Source organism: Peromyscus leucopus, chromosome 15 (genome assembly GCF_004664715.2).
Source record: "Peromyscus leucopus breed LL Stock chromosome 15, UCI_PerLeu_2.1, whole genome shotgun sequence".
NCBI lineage: Eukaryota > Metazoa > Chordata > Mammalia > Rodentia > Cricetidae > Peromyscus > Peromyscus leucopus.
The window spans coordinates 37,700,549-37,719,557 of NC_051076.1; the positions used below are offsets into that span (position 1 = coordinate 37,700,549).

Sequence of the window (19,009 nt, forward strand, 5' to 3'; positions counted from 1 at the left end):
TGAAACTTACAAGGTTCACAAGGCCTCTTCCCAAAATTATATAATGGTGAGGACTGCTGGGAAAAGTAAACTGACCTGTCAACTCTGAGTCACCTCTGTAAGTAACCCCTCACCCATACTCCTATTAAATAAACCCAATAAAATCATAGGTTTACAAAGATGGACTTGAAATCCCTACTTTGACCTTTCATTGATTTCCCCATCTGAAATGTACAGGCAGTTTTTTTTCATATCTATTCCCCAAAAGTCACACAACAACTTGGCTTACACAAAAATACATTTTTAAAAAGTTATTCCATCTTTAAGATTTTTCATAGAGTAATACTTCTAAAATGATTATCTTGTTCCAGGTGGTGATGGCACATGCCTTTAATCTCAGCACTTGGGAGGCAGAAGTAGGGAATTTCTGAGTTTGAGGCCAGTCTGGTCTACAGAGTGAGTTCCAGGACAGCCAGGGCTACACAGAGAAACCCTGTCTCAAAAAAATAATTATCTTACATCTATGTGCACAAGACATCTGCATAAAAACTGTCTAGAGAAAGTTCTTCCAGGCCATGCCTTAGCCTCGTTATGCGTCTTGATTTCCAGTGTTATGTAGTTACACCTTACATGAGCTCTTAGCTCATATCTCAGCTCATAAGGCAAACACCATAGAATCACAATTACTCCTTTAAGTGGGTTTTACATACACAACTCTGCATAGCAATTCTCATGAACACTAAATTTGTAGCACTAGTAAATAGAAGGAAAATAAAAACTAGGCAGATGGAAGAGGAACAAAGAACGTGGTATAAAGCTAAGGGTGTAGAGCCCAGGTTTCTGCTTCTGGTGTGATTGGAAAAGCCTCTGTGAAGGCAGGTTGTAAGCAATGACAGCCAACCAAGCAGGTGTTTGTTTGAAGAACATTCTGGAAGAGACAGCTCCTTCTCTCATTTCTCTCACAAGAGTGAAGCTTATTGAATCACTTAGTAAATCATGCAGCAAACCAGTATTTTAACATAGGAAGCCTTACCTTGAAGATAGGAAGAAACCTAATTATTCTAAAATATCCTATTACCACTGTAAACTGGATGAGAGACAAGTTGTTTGGTTTCAGCTTGACAAAGTGTAGGCATAATATATCAACGATTCCAAGAACTATGATGAAAAAATCCAAATTATTCCAATTATGAAGAAAATATTTCCTTTTTAAAATTAGTATCTGTTTAAAAACAAACAGAATATATGTTACTCCATAACAACTATATATTGACATAGGGGAGAGGAAAATATTTAAAATTGCAAGTCAATCATAAGAAATGAGTTGTATCCTAGATTTTTTTATTTTATGTGTATGCATATGTTCACCTGAGTGTATGTTTATGTACACCACCTATGTGCAGGTGCCCATGGAGTTCAGAAAAGAGCATCTGATACCCTGGATCTGGAGTTACAGTTATGGGTTGCTGTGGAATAACCCTTCTGTACACTATGAAGATATATTGGCTCTCATTTTTAATAAAAAGCTGATTGACTGATAGCTAGGCAGGATTTTGGGGGCAGAGAGAATGCTGGGGAGAAGGATGGTATCTGAAGAGACACCATAAGACTCAGAGCAAGAAGGATGGGAAGTACGTACATGATGTAAACAAGCCTGGGGCAGCACACAGATGAATAGAAATGGGTTAGTTTAAGTTATAAGACCTAGCTAAAAACAAGCCTAAGCTATCAACCAAGCATTTATAATTAATATTAATTCTGTGTGGTTATTTGGGAGCTAGCTGATGGGACATAGCTGACTGACAGGACAGAAAAACTCTACCTACAATGGTTAATTGTGGGCTACTCAGTGTGGATACTGGGAACTAAACTCAGACCCTCTCCAAGATCAGTGCCCATTATTAAGCACTGAGCCATCTCTCAGTCCTATTAGTTGTATTCTAAAAGCTGAATTTTTAGCTATTTGTCTGAAATTCCCCTAAATTCTTAATTTTCCACATCAAAATGTTTAATGTGACTCAAAATATAGAATCTATAATGGAGTTGCAATACCAAAACAATAATTTTAGAAGCAATAGTTTGCTGCAATACTATTAATAATGAAGCATAACTACTATTACTGAGCCATCTGTCCAGGTATGTGGCTCTCAAGTCAATTCATTTGTATTTGTTTATTCATTCCCTAAATTATTTCAGGAAGAATCTGAAGGGAGTGTATGTGACTGAAATACCAGTTTTCTATCAACTAATCCTTGGGAGTCTCTCTACTTTTATTAGACATAGCTGATGGCCAAGACTGGCACTAAGGCCGTGAACATCCCAGGATCCATCAGCTGTAATAACAAATAACTTCTGGTTATCAACTTATTTTGATAATAAGGTAGAAAAAATGAATTCAAAATATTTGAATTATTCTTTTTTGTACAACATATTTCTAGTTTCCACAGTACCTTCAGTGCTGATTCTAATGTATATAAAAACATAAAATAGTAGTTTATGGATATCAGTGCCGATACATTTAACTCTCTTGCAATTGGCCATATATGTATTATCATAGGGAAAATATACATTACTGTTACAACATATGTTGCATATTCAAATTCTTCTGAAATTATAGTGCGATAAACAAAAATCAGAAACTTATTATCCCTGAAAAAAATAAGAGCAAATAAAATATCAGGTCATTTCAGGTATAACAAATAAGCAGTGAAGTCCAATATCTGTCTAAACAAATCAAACTAGAAATAATATGAAATATATAAGTAAAAATAACAAGCATACAGCCAGGCATGGTGGTGCATGCCTTTAGTCCCAGCACTCAGGAGGCAGAGGCAGGCGGATCACTGAGTTTGAGGCTAGTCTGGTCTACAGAGTGAGTTCCAGGATAACCAGGGCTACACGGAGAAACTCTATCTCCAAAAAAACAATACTACTACTATTGATAATAATAACTAGCCTATTTTATATAGAGAATATAATAGAAGACAAAAGGATGATGCTATTAATATACATAATAAATCAAAAGCAAGAAACAATAAATGTAGAGGAAAATGTGTTACTCATCAGCACTGTTTAAAATTTTTAAATGGGAAAAATGTTCAACAATTACCATATTCATTTTTTGAAACTTTCTAACCCATCGGAAATAAAGCTGCACAGAAGAGGCTATTTACTTGGCCTGCTTGATTGAATTAAGAAACACCTTGAACATGGAATTCTGTCCCTCTGACTTATTGCCTTGGTAGCTCTCAGAGGCTTCCAAAACAACACAGGCTGTTGGCATTGCTCTTGCTTAACCACTAGAACTAGATATTCTAAGTCCTTATTGCTGAAGACAACACACACTCTGGATAAAGAACATAGAGAAATGAGGCTGAAACTGAATGAGGCTGGAAGCTTCCTCCCTGCTGGTTCACATTCATAGTGATGGAAGGTGCTATATAGGCTGTCAACAGAGAAGAGGCATCAATAGTCACATGCATCTGTAGACCTTGAGGGTTTCTGTGCTGAACTGCCTGGCACGATATGCCCACTGGTTCAATATTGGCATGGATGCTCTGAGAGAAATAACCACATCTTGATTAGATTTGAGGCTCATTCCCCTGGAAGGAATATATGCCTGCCACTGTAGATCTGTCCATAAGGCCCATGGCTAGGGAGCTCACAATCCTTACAGAGGACCTGCAGCTGATTTTTTGTCAAATGGACATGTAGTTAAACTGCCTTCTAAATATATATGTGAATACCCAAAAACTCCAACAGCTGTCAGCCTCCGTCAAAGGGGCACCTTTTACAGTGGGCCACAGTCCGAGTGGGACTCGTGACTGGTCAAAATGATAAGAATAAGGCACTTCTGAGTGCTTGGCCTCAAATGGAACATTTATGTCACCTCCTCTGAGGCTCAGGGAACATCTTGGAAGAGAGGTACAAGGATTGCAGGAACCAAAGGATGGAGAAGAATGTGGTGCAGAGCTATCTTCTGGATATGACATAGTTATTGGAATCATAAACACACAGCACTGTGGCTTGCAGAACGGGGAGGGAGGGAAAGGGAAAAAGAGAGGGGGGGCAGAAAGACAGACAGACAGACATTCACCTCTCACTGCTTCCTGGTCTGCCTAGATCTGAGCAAGCAGCCCTACTCTCCCAGGGTCACCCTTCCTCTGCCATGATGGCCTATGACCCTCAAACTGTGAGCCAAAATGAGTCTCCCTTGAGTTGCTTCATGTCCAGGATCCCACAGCAATGAGAAAAGAAACGAATACTGCTGAACATATGTTGAGATGCTAGGGGTTTAATTTTTTTATGTTCTCTTTAAATTTATTCGATGGAAGAAAGCAAAAACTATTCCCAGGATGTTCTTGTTTTGACATCCTCTGTTGGAAAAAAAAAAAGTTGTTTTCCTGCTCTAAAAATTATATAAGTTTATAGTCTATATAGCAAAGTAAAAACTCTACCCAAGCTAAGCAAAATGTGTATTTTATAATATCTTAGAAAATCAGTAATAGGCATTCTTAAGGTAGCATTGATTTTTTCCCTTAATTTTAGACATTGATACAACGATCTTATTCCACAAACGAAGTTGCACTGAGCTAGATTCAGCCCATTGTAGGTATGGCTGGTCCTTGTTCAATCCTCTAACCAGATGAGTAGTGCAAGAAACATGGTATAAGCTAGCCCTAAAATGCCATCGTTTTCTTTTATAAGGATGACAAAGAAATTAAGACAGAATAGAAGTGGCAAACAGGTGACTGTTCAGACACCACTTAACCTGTAAACATCTGCCACAAAATTAGTTTAAATGGGGTGATCTACTCTAAAAATGTTGAGATGGTGATATTCTGAGTACACTGCTCTTAGAGGTTCATAATACTTACCCAGGTATACTGAAAAGTATCTTTTCTTTGTGATATTCCAAGTAAGTTAACATGTTTTTAAACTTTATAAGCCAACTTCTATCTCTCACATAAGTTGAAACATCAGAAATACTCATGAATCTAAGAAAAATATACATATGTGTTGTTAAAAACAGTATCTCAGGACAATAAAAGGGGGGATGATATACTAAATATTACTTTACTGTGGACTTACCAAATATGCTTTCTCAGCCTTTACCTCCTGCACTTAATCATCTGTCCACTTGGTTTAGTTCATGTTTTAGTAACATTTTTAGTCTGAGACTCCTGTGCCCCTGTTCCCAGAACTCTTCCTGACCTGAGACAGAACCTAATTCAAATTTCTCTAGATGAGCCCTTTTAGGAGTTCTGGAATTAAGCTTCCTTCTGTCTCATGTCCCCTGACACTAAAGGCGATTGAATGCCCGCTTTCCTAACTGTAATCTCCCAGGCCAATGACAGATCTCCCACAGAGGTTTCCAGACTGCAGAAACATTAATGACCACCTAGCTGGAATTGCTACCACTGACTCAGCTTTGTCTCAGATCATCCACTCAGTAATGCTTGCCAGGACAGTGACACGATATTGATACATCTCTAAGACACTGGGCTTTTCCCACCACACTGCATTGCATCTAGCAATACCATCATTTAGGCCAGCTCCTCCAGAGCTCACTCTCCATCCCTGGAGAGCAATCTGTGAACAAGATCCAGGCTGCTGTACTTTTTCCAATAACTTAGAGAATATGATATAAAAGCAAAATAATTATAACAGCCATTAAAGCTATATAGATTCTCATTCATGGATTCCCTTGTCTCTTACCTAAGCCTGATCATCTCCAAAGTTATGAAAGTCATAAGGGCAGGAGGCAGAATGAAGAGGAGCATTCAAAGTAGATAAATGGGGGTAGAGATATAGACACTGAGGAGAGTTTACCTAGCATGCTTAAGACCCAGCATTCAAAAGAAAAGGAGGAAGAGGGGAATAAAAGGAGGAAGGAAGGGAGAGAAGGTAGGAAGGTGGAGGGAAGGGAAAGAACAGGGAGTGAGAAGAAAGAAAAAAATGTTACTGGATAGATGAATGAATATACAGGTGGACAAATAGATGTAGACCGATGGATGATAGATGAGTTAATCCAGACTTTAATGCTTACTTTGTTCGTAGTCACATAATCATCTAATTTGGGAAAATGCAATTAAAGAAGTGTCTCACTTACTTTCCGTGGATGGGGCAGTAGCTTTTGGTTGCACCAATTAATATTCGGGCTGCCTCTACTCCAAGGATTCCATCGTTACATTGCTTTTCAAAGCTACTCTAAAACAGGTTTTATGTTTTAATATTTTATACTTATAAATATTTACCTGCATTCATACTTAAGTAAAAATTACAAAGAACCAAAGCATCAATGGAAGGGCTGAGACCTGTGGCGCACACCTGTAACCCCAGCACTTGAGAGACAGGAGGACTGTCATGAGTTCCAGGCCCACCTGAGCTACAGTGAAACCTTGCTTAAAAGAAAAAAGCATAGAAATAACTTATGCTTCTCTTACAATTTTTTCGTTGTTTTTACATTTATTTATTGTATGTGTGAGCACAAGGAGGTCAGAAGATAATTTGGGGGAATTAGTTCTTTCCTCCACTAAGGGGATTTAAGGGATAGAACTCAGGACTTTGGGCAAGATGACAAGTGCCTTTACCCACTGAGCAGCTGGCTTGCCAGCCCCCATTGTATGCTTCTTGGTCCTTACATAACTCACACTATAATTACTAACCCCAATAGTCAGCTTTGGTACACCATGGGTTTGATCAACTTATTACACTATGAGATGTTAAATAAGCAGTTCGGGGAATCTCATTTAAGAGAAACTCAGTGCATTAAATTCTGTCAAAGCAGTTTCGGCTGTGTATGGTGTGGTGATATTGTGTTCCCCAAAATATTGTGCACCCCAATAAACTTATCTGGAGTCAGAAAACAGAACAGCCACTAGATATAGAGGTCAGAAAATGGTGGCACATATGCCTTTAATCCTAGCATTCCATAGGCAGAGATCCATCTGAATCTCTGTGAGTTCAAAGCCACACTGGAAACAGCCAGGCGCGCTAACAAGAGCCTTTAATCCCAGGAAGTGATGGCAGAAAGCAGAAAGGTATAAACGGTGTGAAAACCAGGAACTAGAGCTGGTTAAGCTTTTAGGCTTTTGAGCAGCAGTTCAGCTGAGATCTATCTGGATGAGGACTGAGAGACTTCCAGTCTGAGGAAACAGGATCAGCTGAGGAATTGCCAAGGTGAGGTGGCTGTGGCTTGTTCTGTCTCTCTGATCTTTTAGTGTTCACCCCAATACCTGGCCTCAGGTTTGATCTTACTAATAAGACTTTTTTAAGATTTATGCTACAGTGTGGTGACACAAACCTGTGATCCCAGCACCTGGGAGGCTGAAACAGAAGAATCACAAGTTCAAGATCAGCTTGGGCTACCTAGTGAGACCTTGTCTCAAAAAACAAAACAAAACCTTTCAACTATTTAAAGAGCCCATAAAGTGACTTACTAGTCACTTAAAACTTACTAGTCTTAGAAACAAAATGTTTGTGACTTGAATACAAAGCCCGAGGAAGGAAGGCTTGGTTTTGTTCAACTTTTAGTATGAATTATAGTAACCTGAGTTTGGATTTTCAGCATCCATGTGAAAGGTCAGGTTCAGCTCAGCTCCAGCCTGTACTCCCAGCAATGGGGAGGTGGAGACAGAAGGATCCCTAGAGCTTGCTGGCCAGCTAGTCTAGCCAAATCAGCAAGCTCCAGGTTCAGTAAGATATACTGTCTCCAAAAATAAGGTGGAGAGCAATTGAGAAAGACACTCATTATCAGCTTCTGGCCTTCACACACATGTACAAACACACACACACACACCAAAAAAAATAAATAAATTTTCATAACGCAAACACTAATTTTGACAGTTGATAGACTATATCAGAAAACAAAAAGGTTTTATAATCACCTCCAAATCATATGGATTAAAGGCATGTGAGACAAAAAAATTAATATTGTTTGAATAATACCAACCATTTGTATTATAGCTACATGCAATCTGGCCTGTTCTATTAAGACTTCATCTGTTGCGAATTCCTCTCTTGAACCATGGAGAATATGGGATATCGGAACAGTGTGAGTCTGCTTTAAAATCTAAAGAGACAAAGATAAAAATAAGTAAAGCTGGTTGAGGCGGGGTAAACACTGTACTTAACAAAGGTTTTAGTAACTCACTCAGAATTGCTACAGTGATGAGCTACGTGTAACTGGGATAATGCTTTGCCATATGTGTCTTAGTTAGGGTTTCTATTACTATGAAGAGACAATATGATCACCGCAACTCTTATAAAGGAAGATACTTAATAGGTGGCTTGCAGTTTTAGAGGTTTTGTCCATTATGATAATGGCATATAGGCAGACATGGTGCTGGAGAAGGAGCTGAGAATTCTCCTTCTTGTAGTAGTGAACTCAGAAAGTGAACTGAGACACTGTGTGTGGCTTGAGCATATATGAGACCTCAAAGTCTGCCTCCACAGTGACACACTTCCTCTAGTAAGACCACACTCACCCCAACAATGTCACACCTCCTAATAACGCCACTCCCTTTGGGGGGACATTTGCTTTGAAGCCACCACAATATATATGAGATTATTGTTTTCAATTGCCATGAAGGATATATTCCTTTGGTATATTTAGAGGCCAATTTATCCTCCAAATTTGTCTATACTTTACTACTTTCTATGTCAGCCTGTATTTTCTGCTTTTTATAATACACAGGGAGAGATCCCTCGGGATCTCAACCTATTGGAGGCATCATCTTGGCAGAGGTCATTGCTTGGAATTCAACCAGTCATTTTGAACAAACATCCACTTTCCTTGTATCTTTCTGATAGAAAGGCCAATCACAAAGACTTTCTTTTTAGGGACATAATTCAAAGAAGTTGCTTCACCAGAACATCAAAGCTAATAAAAATTTCCCCTCTATTTTCTAGCATTTAGGTAGTAGAATCCGGCTTGTGTGTATGTGCATGTATACAGATGTAGGTTTGTGTGTGTGTACGTACATGTGTACACATGTGTGTGGAGGACAGAGATCAACCTCAGAATGGCTACTTTGGTTTTGTTTTTTATGTTTTACTTTTCAAAGGTATTTTTACTAGTTAAATTTGTTCTTTGACAATTTTAGACATTCAACTTTTGAGACAGAGTCTACCACTAGAAGCAGGAGCTCACAGATTAGGCTAAAATGGCTGTTCTGTGAACTCCGGGGCCCCGCAGCACTGCTATTGTGAGCAGGTCCTCACACCAGGCTTTTCTATGTATGTTCTGGGACTCAAATTCAGGTTCCAATGCTTGCGTGACAAGCGCTCTACCCATTCAGCTATCTTTCCAACCCCAGAGTCATGTTTTTAATATTGAGTCAAGAAAAGCAGGAAGACCCAGAGAGGGAAATTAAGACTATCATTGTGTATATCAACTCACAGGATTGTATTCGATATCTGCTTTTTCTTCTACTATATCCCAGTTAACGTTTGTCAAAGTTTTTTCTGTCTTATATAAAGTTATTGTGTTCCGTATAATCTGCTGTATGTGTTGAATGGCATTTCGAACAGCAATTTGTCTTGGGAGGGAGAGAGCACACAAACCTGTGATTTAAAAAAGAAGAAGAAGAAGACTTTAGCATGGTACCCAGCCCAGCTTCCACTTCTCTCCTCAACCCCACTGCTACCAATGATCTGACTTTATTTCTCTACTGGATATGTTTATTTGTTATTTCACTATTCTCCAGTAATTATATTATAAATAGCTTCAAATTCCTCTTAGATGTCATTAAACGTTCCCATTTGTGATTTCATTGTATCTACATATATTTTTGTTTTTGAATTCAAATTCCTTTTGGAGATGGGCAGCTATAGCAGAACTTGGGAAGTATCTCCCAAAGTCCATTCTCTTCTTCATCCTCTTGCCAATAGAATCCCTGACTTTTGACTAAGAACATGGCCAGCCAGAAAAAATCAAATGTTTCCAGGTTCTGTCACTCCTGTGTCTCATGTAGTTAAGCTCCAGCCTATGGAATGTGTATGGAAATGATTTGTTTGTCCATAAAGATGTCCTCCAGTTCCCACATCCCAACGTATTGTTGCTAGTTGATCAGACTGTGAACATGAGCGGTTTCTCTTGTGTTAGTTAGACTGCAATAATGAGCCGTTTCTACCCTACAAGCACAAAGGCAACCTAGGGAATAGGGAAACGGTAAGAGAAACAGAACCTAGGTCTCTGGACAACCCGGCACAGCAGAATCATCCTGTTATTCTAGACATGCTGGCAGAAAGGATAACATCTGTCCTTTTAAAGACTCCATTCACTCGGTTTCTATTAAATTATATGAACCAATATTGCAATTAGTGAATTATCTAAATACAATCCACTAATGAAAATAAGTCATTTCTAAGCCGATTCCTGTACTCCATAAGAAATGTCTATACAACCCTCCGTTAATACTCTATTTGCATTTTCTCTCCAATAAACCTCTCAATAATACATATACTTTACCTAATGTCTTGGCTGATCGAAGCATCATGTGTGAATTTATTCCTGTTGTCAATAATGATATTACTTGTATATAGAATATAAACTAAAAACAAAACATAGAAATGTTAGAGCGAAATATCAAGTATTCTTCCCAGGGGTGAACAATGTTCATTTAACCACCTGAAAAAATTCTAACTCAATCTGTATTTTTAAATTCTGTCTCTGATAAGTTAAAGCAAAAGGGATGTTTTGTGGACACTGTTTGGCCATATTACCCTGGGGCAGAAATTAACTTTCAATTTACATAAGGGGAAAATGACTAATCCTGTATATTCTGGGCTAAGGACACTGAGAGACAGATCTTTCCAGTGCTTTGTGCCAGCTGACCCCTAAAAGCCCCAGTGCCCTTCAGTGAAAATGAAGTTAATAGCAATATCTCCTCCAAAACATTTCCCCAAATCGATCAGAGTTATCCAAGGTAGTTGTCAAACATTTTGACTCCCGGACGCCTGCCTAGAGAGCAGAACTATAGATTTGGAGTATAACCGGGAAGACTCTTAATGTCGTGCAGACTTGGGAAACACTGTAAAATAATACCCAAATGTTAACTAACAGTTCATTAACTAACAGTCTGATTTTTGGCCAATTCATTGCATAGAAAAGGATCTGAGAGGCTAAGCTATTGGTTGTTGCACTTCTCCTTTGGGATATAGAAGGGCCTTTAATGTCTCTGTGAAACCACAGACTTTCTTCGACTCCAGATTAATTCCCAGACCAAACCACAGATCTAAGTCTGTGGAAAGACCTGGGAAGGAATACAATTCTCTATCAAAAGGAGTGAGTCCTCTTTTGGGAATTTGGTCCCTTGAGCTTCTTTGATTTTCCCACATGCAAAATGAAAAGATTGACAGCTAATATTTTTTTTAAAAAAAAAAAAAAGTATCTGCACTCCATGGGCCTCTGGGACAGGAAGGAAATAGCAACAAAGAGAAAACTCCCAGGTCACCAGTCCAACATCTGGAGCTCTGGACATTCACTTCCAGATTCCTCAGCAAATGAGAAGGTGGCTGTCGTAGCTGTTGGCTCCTTCCAGGAAAAGATCTGAAGTGTATTTCATGGGGCAAGTTGTGAGAAATTGGTCCTGGAGATTTCTGGAAACTTCTCTACCTCGTTCAGTACTGCCATATATACTGAGGTGCGGGGACTAAGGTTATGCTAACGTGTTTGCTTAGCATGTGCAAGGCCCGAGGTCTGACCACCAGCACTGCAGAAACAAATAAACAAATGACAAGGCTTGTCTGTCGCACTGTCAGCTTGTATCTGGGGTGTCTGCTTTGGCCCTAGACCTCCAGACTGCTACAATCCACAGCTAGTCCAAGACGTGGAGAAAGAGAGGAAAGGAAATCAGGTTTGTTTTCCCTCCCACCACTACAAATCACAAAGTCTTCAGCTAGACTTGTTTTGTTTTGTTTTGTTTTGTTTTGTTTTGTTTTGAGATAGAGTCTTTCTACAAAGCTATGGATGTCTTAGAACTTTCTATGTAAACCAGGCTGGCTTTGAACTCACAGAGATCTGCCCGCTGCTGCTTCCCAAGTGCTAAGGGGACTAAAGACGTGTACCACCATGCCTGGCTTCAGCCAAACATTTCTAAATGAGTCTGAAGATGATAGGATATCCTTAATGTAACAATTTATAGTCTTTCTTCCCTTGGTATACACAGCACTAGCATCTCAGATACTGTTCTAGCAGCTACATGGATTCGAATATTCTAGATGAGGGTATTTTATTATCACTCTCTTATGGCTATTGGGGGAAAATGGCATTTGTGGGCTATTACTGAGCATTTATTAGGCGTCAGCTATTTTACTAAGCATCATTTCAACCCTCAATTAGAAGCTGATGCTCAATGAAGCTGAGGAATATCCCTCAAAGTCAGCCAGACTGTGGATGGTGGAGTCAAGACTGGAAATCAAACCCACGAATAACCCTATTTATAATCACTATGTGAACGCTGGCCCCTTTCACATGACCAACATGAACTTTTTTCTGACAATGTCTTTTTCTACTGAGAAGTGCATTTGAAAAAAAAAAACCTAGTTCAAAGTTGGTTAACATTAAGATGAGGTATAGTATGCTACAAAATAAGTAATAATGCATAAATAAAAATAATCACAGCACATGATTATTTTCCCTACCATATGTGGTGCCTCTATTTTGCTTTCAGAAAAATTATAAATATCAGGAGCCAAGAGTAAGCTAAAAACGCCTCTAATTCCAGACCATGTGATGACAACTCCCCATCGCCAATCATACTCATAACTTGAATGCTTCAAAATAGGGCTCACTACAATAACAGTAAGCAACCTGTTGGCAGGAAAACAGTATAAATAAGTAAAACGTACACCATCCAGTAATGTTATTCGTGGTTAAAATCGTGTACTCAGTACGAAACTTCATTTAAGAATGCAAAAACAGCAGAGGTTATCAATAAGGCATTGGAGCTAATCTGAAGTTTGCATACACTATAGCATGTGTATAGTAGGAGAAATTCTACACAACATAAAGACTTATCACTAGCATGCATGTATAATTTACAGTTAGGTAGTAAATTCCTATATGGACAGTTCTCCAAAGCATCTTGACAAGATCATCTCAAACTATAAAATGACTGAGAAACTGGAATTGGAAGAAGTGTTGATCAGACTCCTCGCCTCCCCCGAAAAAACAACCGAAACTCCTATAGACACATTTATAAACTTAACCAAACAAAATTTTTCTTTACCTCCTACAAGAATCATATGCTAGGTCTGGGGAGATGGTTCAGTAGTGAGAATACTTGCCAGGTAAGTGTGGGGACTGGAGTTCAGATCACTAGAACCCAAGTAAATGCGTGGTGGGTGTGGTGGCCCACCTGCAATTCCAGCCTCAGGAGGCAGAGGCAGGAGATTCCCAGAGTAAACTGTGAGACTAGCCTAACCCTGGGCTTGACTGAAAGACTACCTCAGTGAATAAGGCAGAAGAAGGACAGTCAAAGATGCGTTTCAAAATCAACCTCAGGCCTTCCCCACAAGCACACATGAATATACATGTGCATCCACACCCCATACACATACATCCACTACACCCACATACATATAAAACATGCATACATATATGCACTACACACACACACACACACACACACACACACACACACAAATGGGGCAGAAAAGAATCCCATACTTCAATGTGTTTCTGCTTATTTTAAGGCCACTTTTCAATAGGATCTTGTGACAAAAGTCAGAATCTAACTTTGTTTTCATTGTTTTATTATGTATATGGACATTTTGCCTATATGTGTGTCTGTGTATCACACGCATTCCTAGTGACCTCAGAGGCTAGAAGGTGTTAGATCCCCTGGACTTAGAGTTATAGCCTGTTGTGAGCTACCTTGTGGGTGTTGGGAAATACTCCAGGTCCTCTGGAAGAGCAGACAGTGCTCTTTACCTCTGGGCTATGTCTCCAGCCCCCAGAATCTACCTTTAGGGGATCTGTACCAAAAGAATATGTATACTGTGCTTCAGATGATTTGGGACAAATGAATCCTCAGCAAAAGTAAAATCAGACGTGTTTTAGCCTTAGCAAAAATGCTGTGTGGATTTACTAATTATGAGTTCTCCCAACTAAGCAAAACACAAACCAGTTTAGATCATTTCTATCACTTAACAAAACAGAATCTACAATTACCTGTACACTATGCACTTAACTCGGGCAAATTCTGCTTCACATTCAAGGCTTCTGCAAAGTCCTTCATAAGCTTTTGAGTTCTATTATATAATCTTTCCAAAAACTTTTGTATCTAGTTAGGGTTTCTATTGCTGTGACGAAACACCATGACCAAAAATTAAGATGGAGAGGAAGGGTTTATTTGGCTTACACTTCAGTATTGCTGCAAGAATGGGGAATGCCATTCATCTTGTCCTGTGGTGCTCTAACTTTAACCTTGAGTCAGAAGGACCTGACAACACATAGAACTGTTTTCCAGGTCTCAACTCCACTCAGTCAAGACAGGCCAATGACTTTGAGTTTCTATCACACTCAGGGCTGATGAGAGTCTTTTCCAGGAGAAAACTGGAAAAGAAAAAAAAAAACAACGCTCTCCCAGGGTTGCACAGCATGCCATTGCCAAGGCCGAGACAACAGTGTGTGTTTCCTGTGACATTTTCTTCCCTGGACTCCACTGCTTCTGATTCTAACTCTGGGCTCAAGAATCTAGGCTTGGGGGCTGGAGGGGTGACTCAGTTGGCAAAGTGCTTGGGGCCCAAGAGTGAGGACCTGAGTTCCTGAGTTCAATCCCCAGTACCCACATAAGAGGCAGAAGTAATGGTCTGTCCCTGTAACCCCAGTGTTCAGTAGGCACAGACAGGGATACCCCTGGGACCTGCCAGCATGTCAGTCTAGCTGAAGGAGAGAGCTCCAGGTTCAGGTAAAGACCGCAGACGGACCAGTGAGAGGGCTCAGCAGGTAAAGGCACTTGCTGCCAAGTCTGACAACCCGAGTTCAATCCTAGGACCTACATGGTGGAAGGAAGGAATCAGCCCTTGTGATTTGTCCTCTGACATCAAAACATGTGAATATATATATGTGTACGTGTAAACACATATAAACAAACAACATGTAATTTTTAAATCTTTTAAATAAGATAAAGTTGTAAAGGAAAACATCCAACATCAGCCCCAGGCCTCCACATGTGTGCACACACATGCACGCACATACACACCTGAATACATAAGTGCATATTTACACACAAAAAAATCGAAGCCCAGCAAAGGAAACTTTAATATATAATAATATAATATATTTAAATATAAATTATATTTAATATAATCGTTACCTTGCAAAATTCACTGTTACATATAAGATGACAGTGAAAACTAGGGAGTGAAATCGGAAATACTTGATTTCTCCACAGCCAACAACAATGCCAAAGAAACCATATATCAAATGTTCATATGCAGATGAACACATTATTAAGAACCTAGGACGGATAAAAAGGAAATGACACTTTAATCAATGCACTTTTAAAATATATTCTTTTTCGCATAAAAGTATCTATGTTATGCCTAACACTGTTATCTCAGTGGAAACTGTGGCCTCCCTCCATCCTAGTTACAGTCAATAGGAGAAAGTATGTTGTCAATCTAAGACACTCAGATCTTTATCTACATCACACCAAAACTCAGGAATGCCTCTCAAAACACAGCAGTAAGAGCAAAGCAGAGAAAACAAGTCCTCCCCAAGCTGGTGGTGTACCAATTTCTCCGGGACTAACCAGCAGTTTATCTAATGTTGGAGCTGCCACTTCAAAGTCCAGAGCAAGAATGATTACAGTCACCTAGGTCCCTCTAGGTGACAGCTGAGGATGATGCAATACCCTTCACCGCTTCTGCTGGGACTTGCATATACTCCTCCCCTTACTTTGGAAAGCTGTGGGAGCCCACAGAGGCTATCTAGTGAGAACTTACTCAGGGTCAGAGAATCTGAGCTTGCTTTTACCCAGCAGGGTTGCATAATGGTATGATTTGACCACGGGTGTGGCTACCAGGTGTTTTGAAGGGTTTACTTTTGACTGTACAGTGTGCTTTGATCTTGCAAGGGGGAGGTCTTTTGCCGCTCCCCTTGGCATATTATAAAAAGCCCTTTTCAAAACAGGACAAGGCTGTTGGGTATTGACCCAGGCCTCTCAAAGCTATCTTGTGTTTCTTTCTTCTCATCTTCTAGGTCTCTCTTTCTATCTGATATTTCCTCATTCCTCTCTCCTCCACCTAGGACCCCTTCAAAAGGTGGGAGCAGGCTCCCACAGAAAGCCTCTCTTGTCTGCTCTCCAGTCTGCTGAATTCCTACAAGTCTGGGAAACCTGGTTCTTGCCCTGTGTTCTCCATCTGATGCTCTTTATTAAACATGACCTCTTCTAAGTCCCTGCAGTGCTGATTGCCTGCACCATCACAGTTAAACAAGGGAGAGCAATAGGTTGCTCTCAGGTTGCTTCTGAAAAACCTATGATGCCCTATATGCTGGCTTGCATGAGTCAGGGCCAGATCTGACATCTACAGGCAGATCTCAGATCCTGCCTCCTCTTGATTCCCTCTCCCGGGACTTTCAGCTGTTCTGCTCCAGAACCAATCCCCTCACAGTGACTCTCAAGTATTAGGAAGCTGAATTTTAGCTGCAGATAAAGCATGTTATCTCATATAATTAGCACACAGTGTGACTCTCTGAGTGATTCCTATCTCCTGATCCAAGTCACTCAGAGCTGCTGTGGAGGAAAGGATGAATCTGGGACCTCAAACCCCACTGCTTAGCTCTCAGCTGTCATAGACTAACTGATGAGTTGAATGCTTTGAAAAGTATCTCCATAGGGTCTAACAATGCCTTTGCATATAATAGGACCCCAAAATACGTAATTTCAGAATACTTACCATTAGCTTTTGTATATATACAAGTATGCCACTTAACAATAGCATGGGTTTGGTTTGGTTTGTTTGTTGGTGTTTGTTTTTTGCTTATTTGTTCTTTGGAAAATGTCTTATTCCCATTGCCTCAGGCTTAAAATTCAACAGCCAGGCCATAGCAGGCAGAAAAAGATTAGTGGCTTAAGTGAAAGAATAAACAATTAAGTGAATAGAATGAGGAATTACAATAACGTTGAAAGACAGCATGGCCAGTCTCAAGATCATATCCAAGCTCAGTTGCTACATCAAGCAATAAACCTTATAAGCCAGTTAGTCCCAAGCTTCATTCACAAACACATTGAACTAATAAAAGTTATAGGTGCCAATTTTGTTTCATCTTGTCAAAAAGAAAAAAAAAAGTACTATTCTCTATCACTGGTATTTATTTTTATAGGATAATTTAAACACCCAAAAATATAAGAATGACACTATTTCAAAACAACTTTTACACTGAACAGATGTTCATGGGAAAAGTCAAGGTTAAGGTATATTGTCCACATCTGCCTTCATTTGAGATGATAATTTCTTTGGTAGACTGTGACTTGGTGCCTGGATTCTGAGCAATTCTGTGGTTTAGCACTGTTTCTCAGAGAAGTGACTAATCCATTTGTCTGAGAAGACCCCAGTCCACATCCCCACCTATGATGCATCTCACTCTGACTCCCTTCTTTCTTTGGACTTCCTTCTCACACCAGGATGGTGTCAGCCAAGTGTGATGTGAAAGAAAAAACCCAACAATTCAAAGTGTAACTATTACAGTGACTTAGAGGCACTGTGGTCTCTGAAGCACTGATTCTTTACTCAGAATATCAATGATCGTTGTTGGCATATTAAAATTTTAAAGATAGAAAAAATGTCTATAAATGAAGTCGTATCAGCTTCCTTAAAGACAAGACTGCTTAAGCATCCAAATCCTATGGAATCTACACTGAGTATGCTGCAGAAAACTCACTTCGTAATTATGAACTCCATCCGCGGTTTAAAGCTTAGTGAATCTAAATTCAGGCCTACCGTGACCAAAGCAATAATGCCCGACATTCCGAAATATTCCACTGGGGAGAGAAAGGAGGGGGAGTTAAAATTAAATGCAATTAAATCTGCACACTGGTGTGCGCTGAGTAAAGAATCAGTAGTAACATTGAAAATGGTTGTTTTTTGTTAGAAAGTTTCTTCAAGGGGTTAGTCTAATACCGTAGATCAGAAAATAGCAATGCTTCTTCTGTAATGGGCCATATAATAAATACCTAGCCTTTGTGAGCCACAGGGGATCTGTCACAGCTATTACTCTGTAAAAGAAGCCAGAGATAGCATGCAAACAAATGACTAACCACAAAACACTGTGGGCTTTCAACTTTGTATCATCTTCATCTCCACGAGATATTTTTCTTTTATTCTGCTCTTTTTACAAAGCTATTTTTAGCTAAGAGCAGATTTGACCCAGTTTGCCAACCCTACATCATCACCAAGGCTAGGGTTAGTGGGGGTAGTAGTTATGTAATCTCCACTCAGCACCTCAGGGGCCTTGTGCTGCATGTACCAGAAACTGCTGGCTGAACTCACAGCTTCCTGGAGCTTTTGCCTTCCCCTTGCTGACTAAAGGGTAACTCACTGGGCTCTAGATGTTGAAACCTGGTCTAGGGAGAGTGTTTGAACACCGTAAATACTGTCAGTGCTGGGCTGCAGATGAAGAGCAGACAGAAAGGAAGAGAAAAAGTATCCAGACAAGGAGTGGAAGAGACACCTGCTTTGGAATGTGACCTCCCTTTCTCCATTAGTGTCCCTGCATGTACAAAACAGGTGTGAAACAGCAGCACCTTGTACACTTATTGCAAACAATAAATTAGATGAAATATTGCTCGGCACAGTTTCATGGCAATGGATGATCACCATTGTGACCGTGTTCTTGATTTTGATCGACTGGTTTTACTGCTTAGCAGTACTTATTAATATTCAGGAAAGAAGATTTCACTATTTTTTTTCATTTATTTCTTCACTTAATATCACTTTTGACTTTCTTATCTACTTGCCTAACTGAATTTAACTTAAACAATCAAGTAAAGCTAATGGTTCTGCAAATGTGTATAGC

The 19,009-nt window shown here is 39.6% G+C and overlaps 1 protein-coding gene across 2 annotated transcripts in view; it reads right to left on the minus strand.

Annotated features, from left to right (window-relative positions):
• Slc9c2 (solute carrier family 9 member C2 (putative)) overlaps window positions 1-19,009 on the minus strand; it is a 57,346-nt gene that overhangs the window by 24,154 nt on the left and 14,183 nt on the right. For both annotated transcript variants that reach the window (XM_037211331.1, XM_037211330.1), the window contains exons 8-17: window positions 17,876-17,975; window positions 15,306-15,449; window positions 12,628-12,796; window positions 10,454-10,535; window positions 9,383-9,546; window positions 7,934-8,053; window positions 6,092-6,189; window positions 4,857-4,976; window positions 2,430-2,628; window positions 1,013-1,201 (exon numbers count right to left, since the gene is read on the minus strand). In XM_037211331.1, coding sequence (XP_037067226.1) covers window positions 1,013-1,201; window positions 2,430-2,628; window positions 4,857-4,976; window positions 6,092-6,189; window positions 7,934-8,053; window positions 9,383-9,546; window positions 10,454-10,535; window positions 12,628-12,796; window positions 15,306-15,449; window positions 17,876-17,975 — 1,385 coding nt within the window. The remainder of the gene's footprint in view (window positions 1-1,012; window positions 1,202-2,429; window positions 2,629-4,856; window positions 4,977-6,091; window positions 6,190-7,933; window positions 8,054-9,382; window positions 9,547-10,453; window positions 10,536-12,627; window positions 12,797-15,305; window positions 15,450-17,875; window positions 17,976-19,009) is intronic.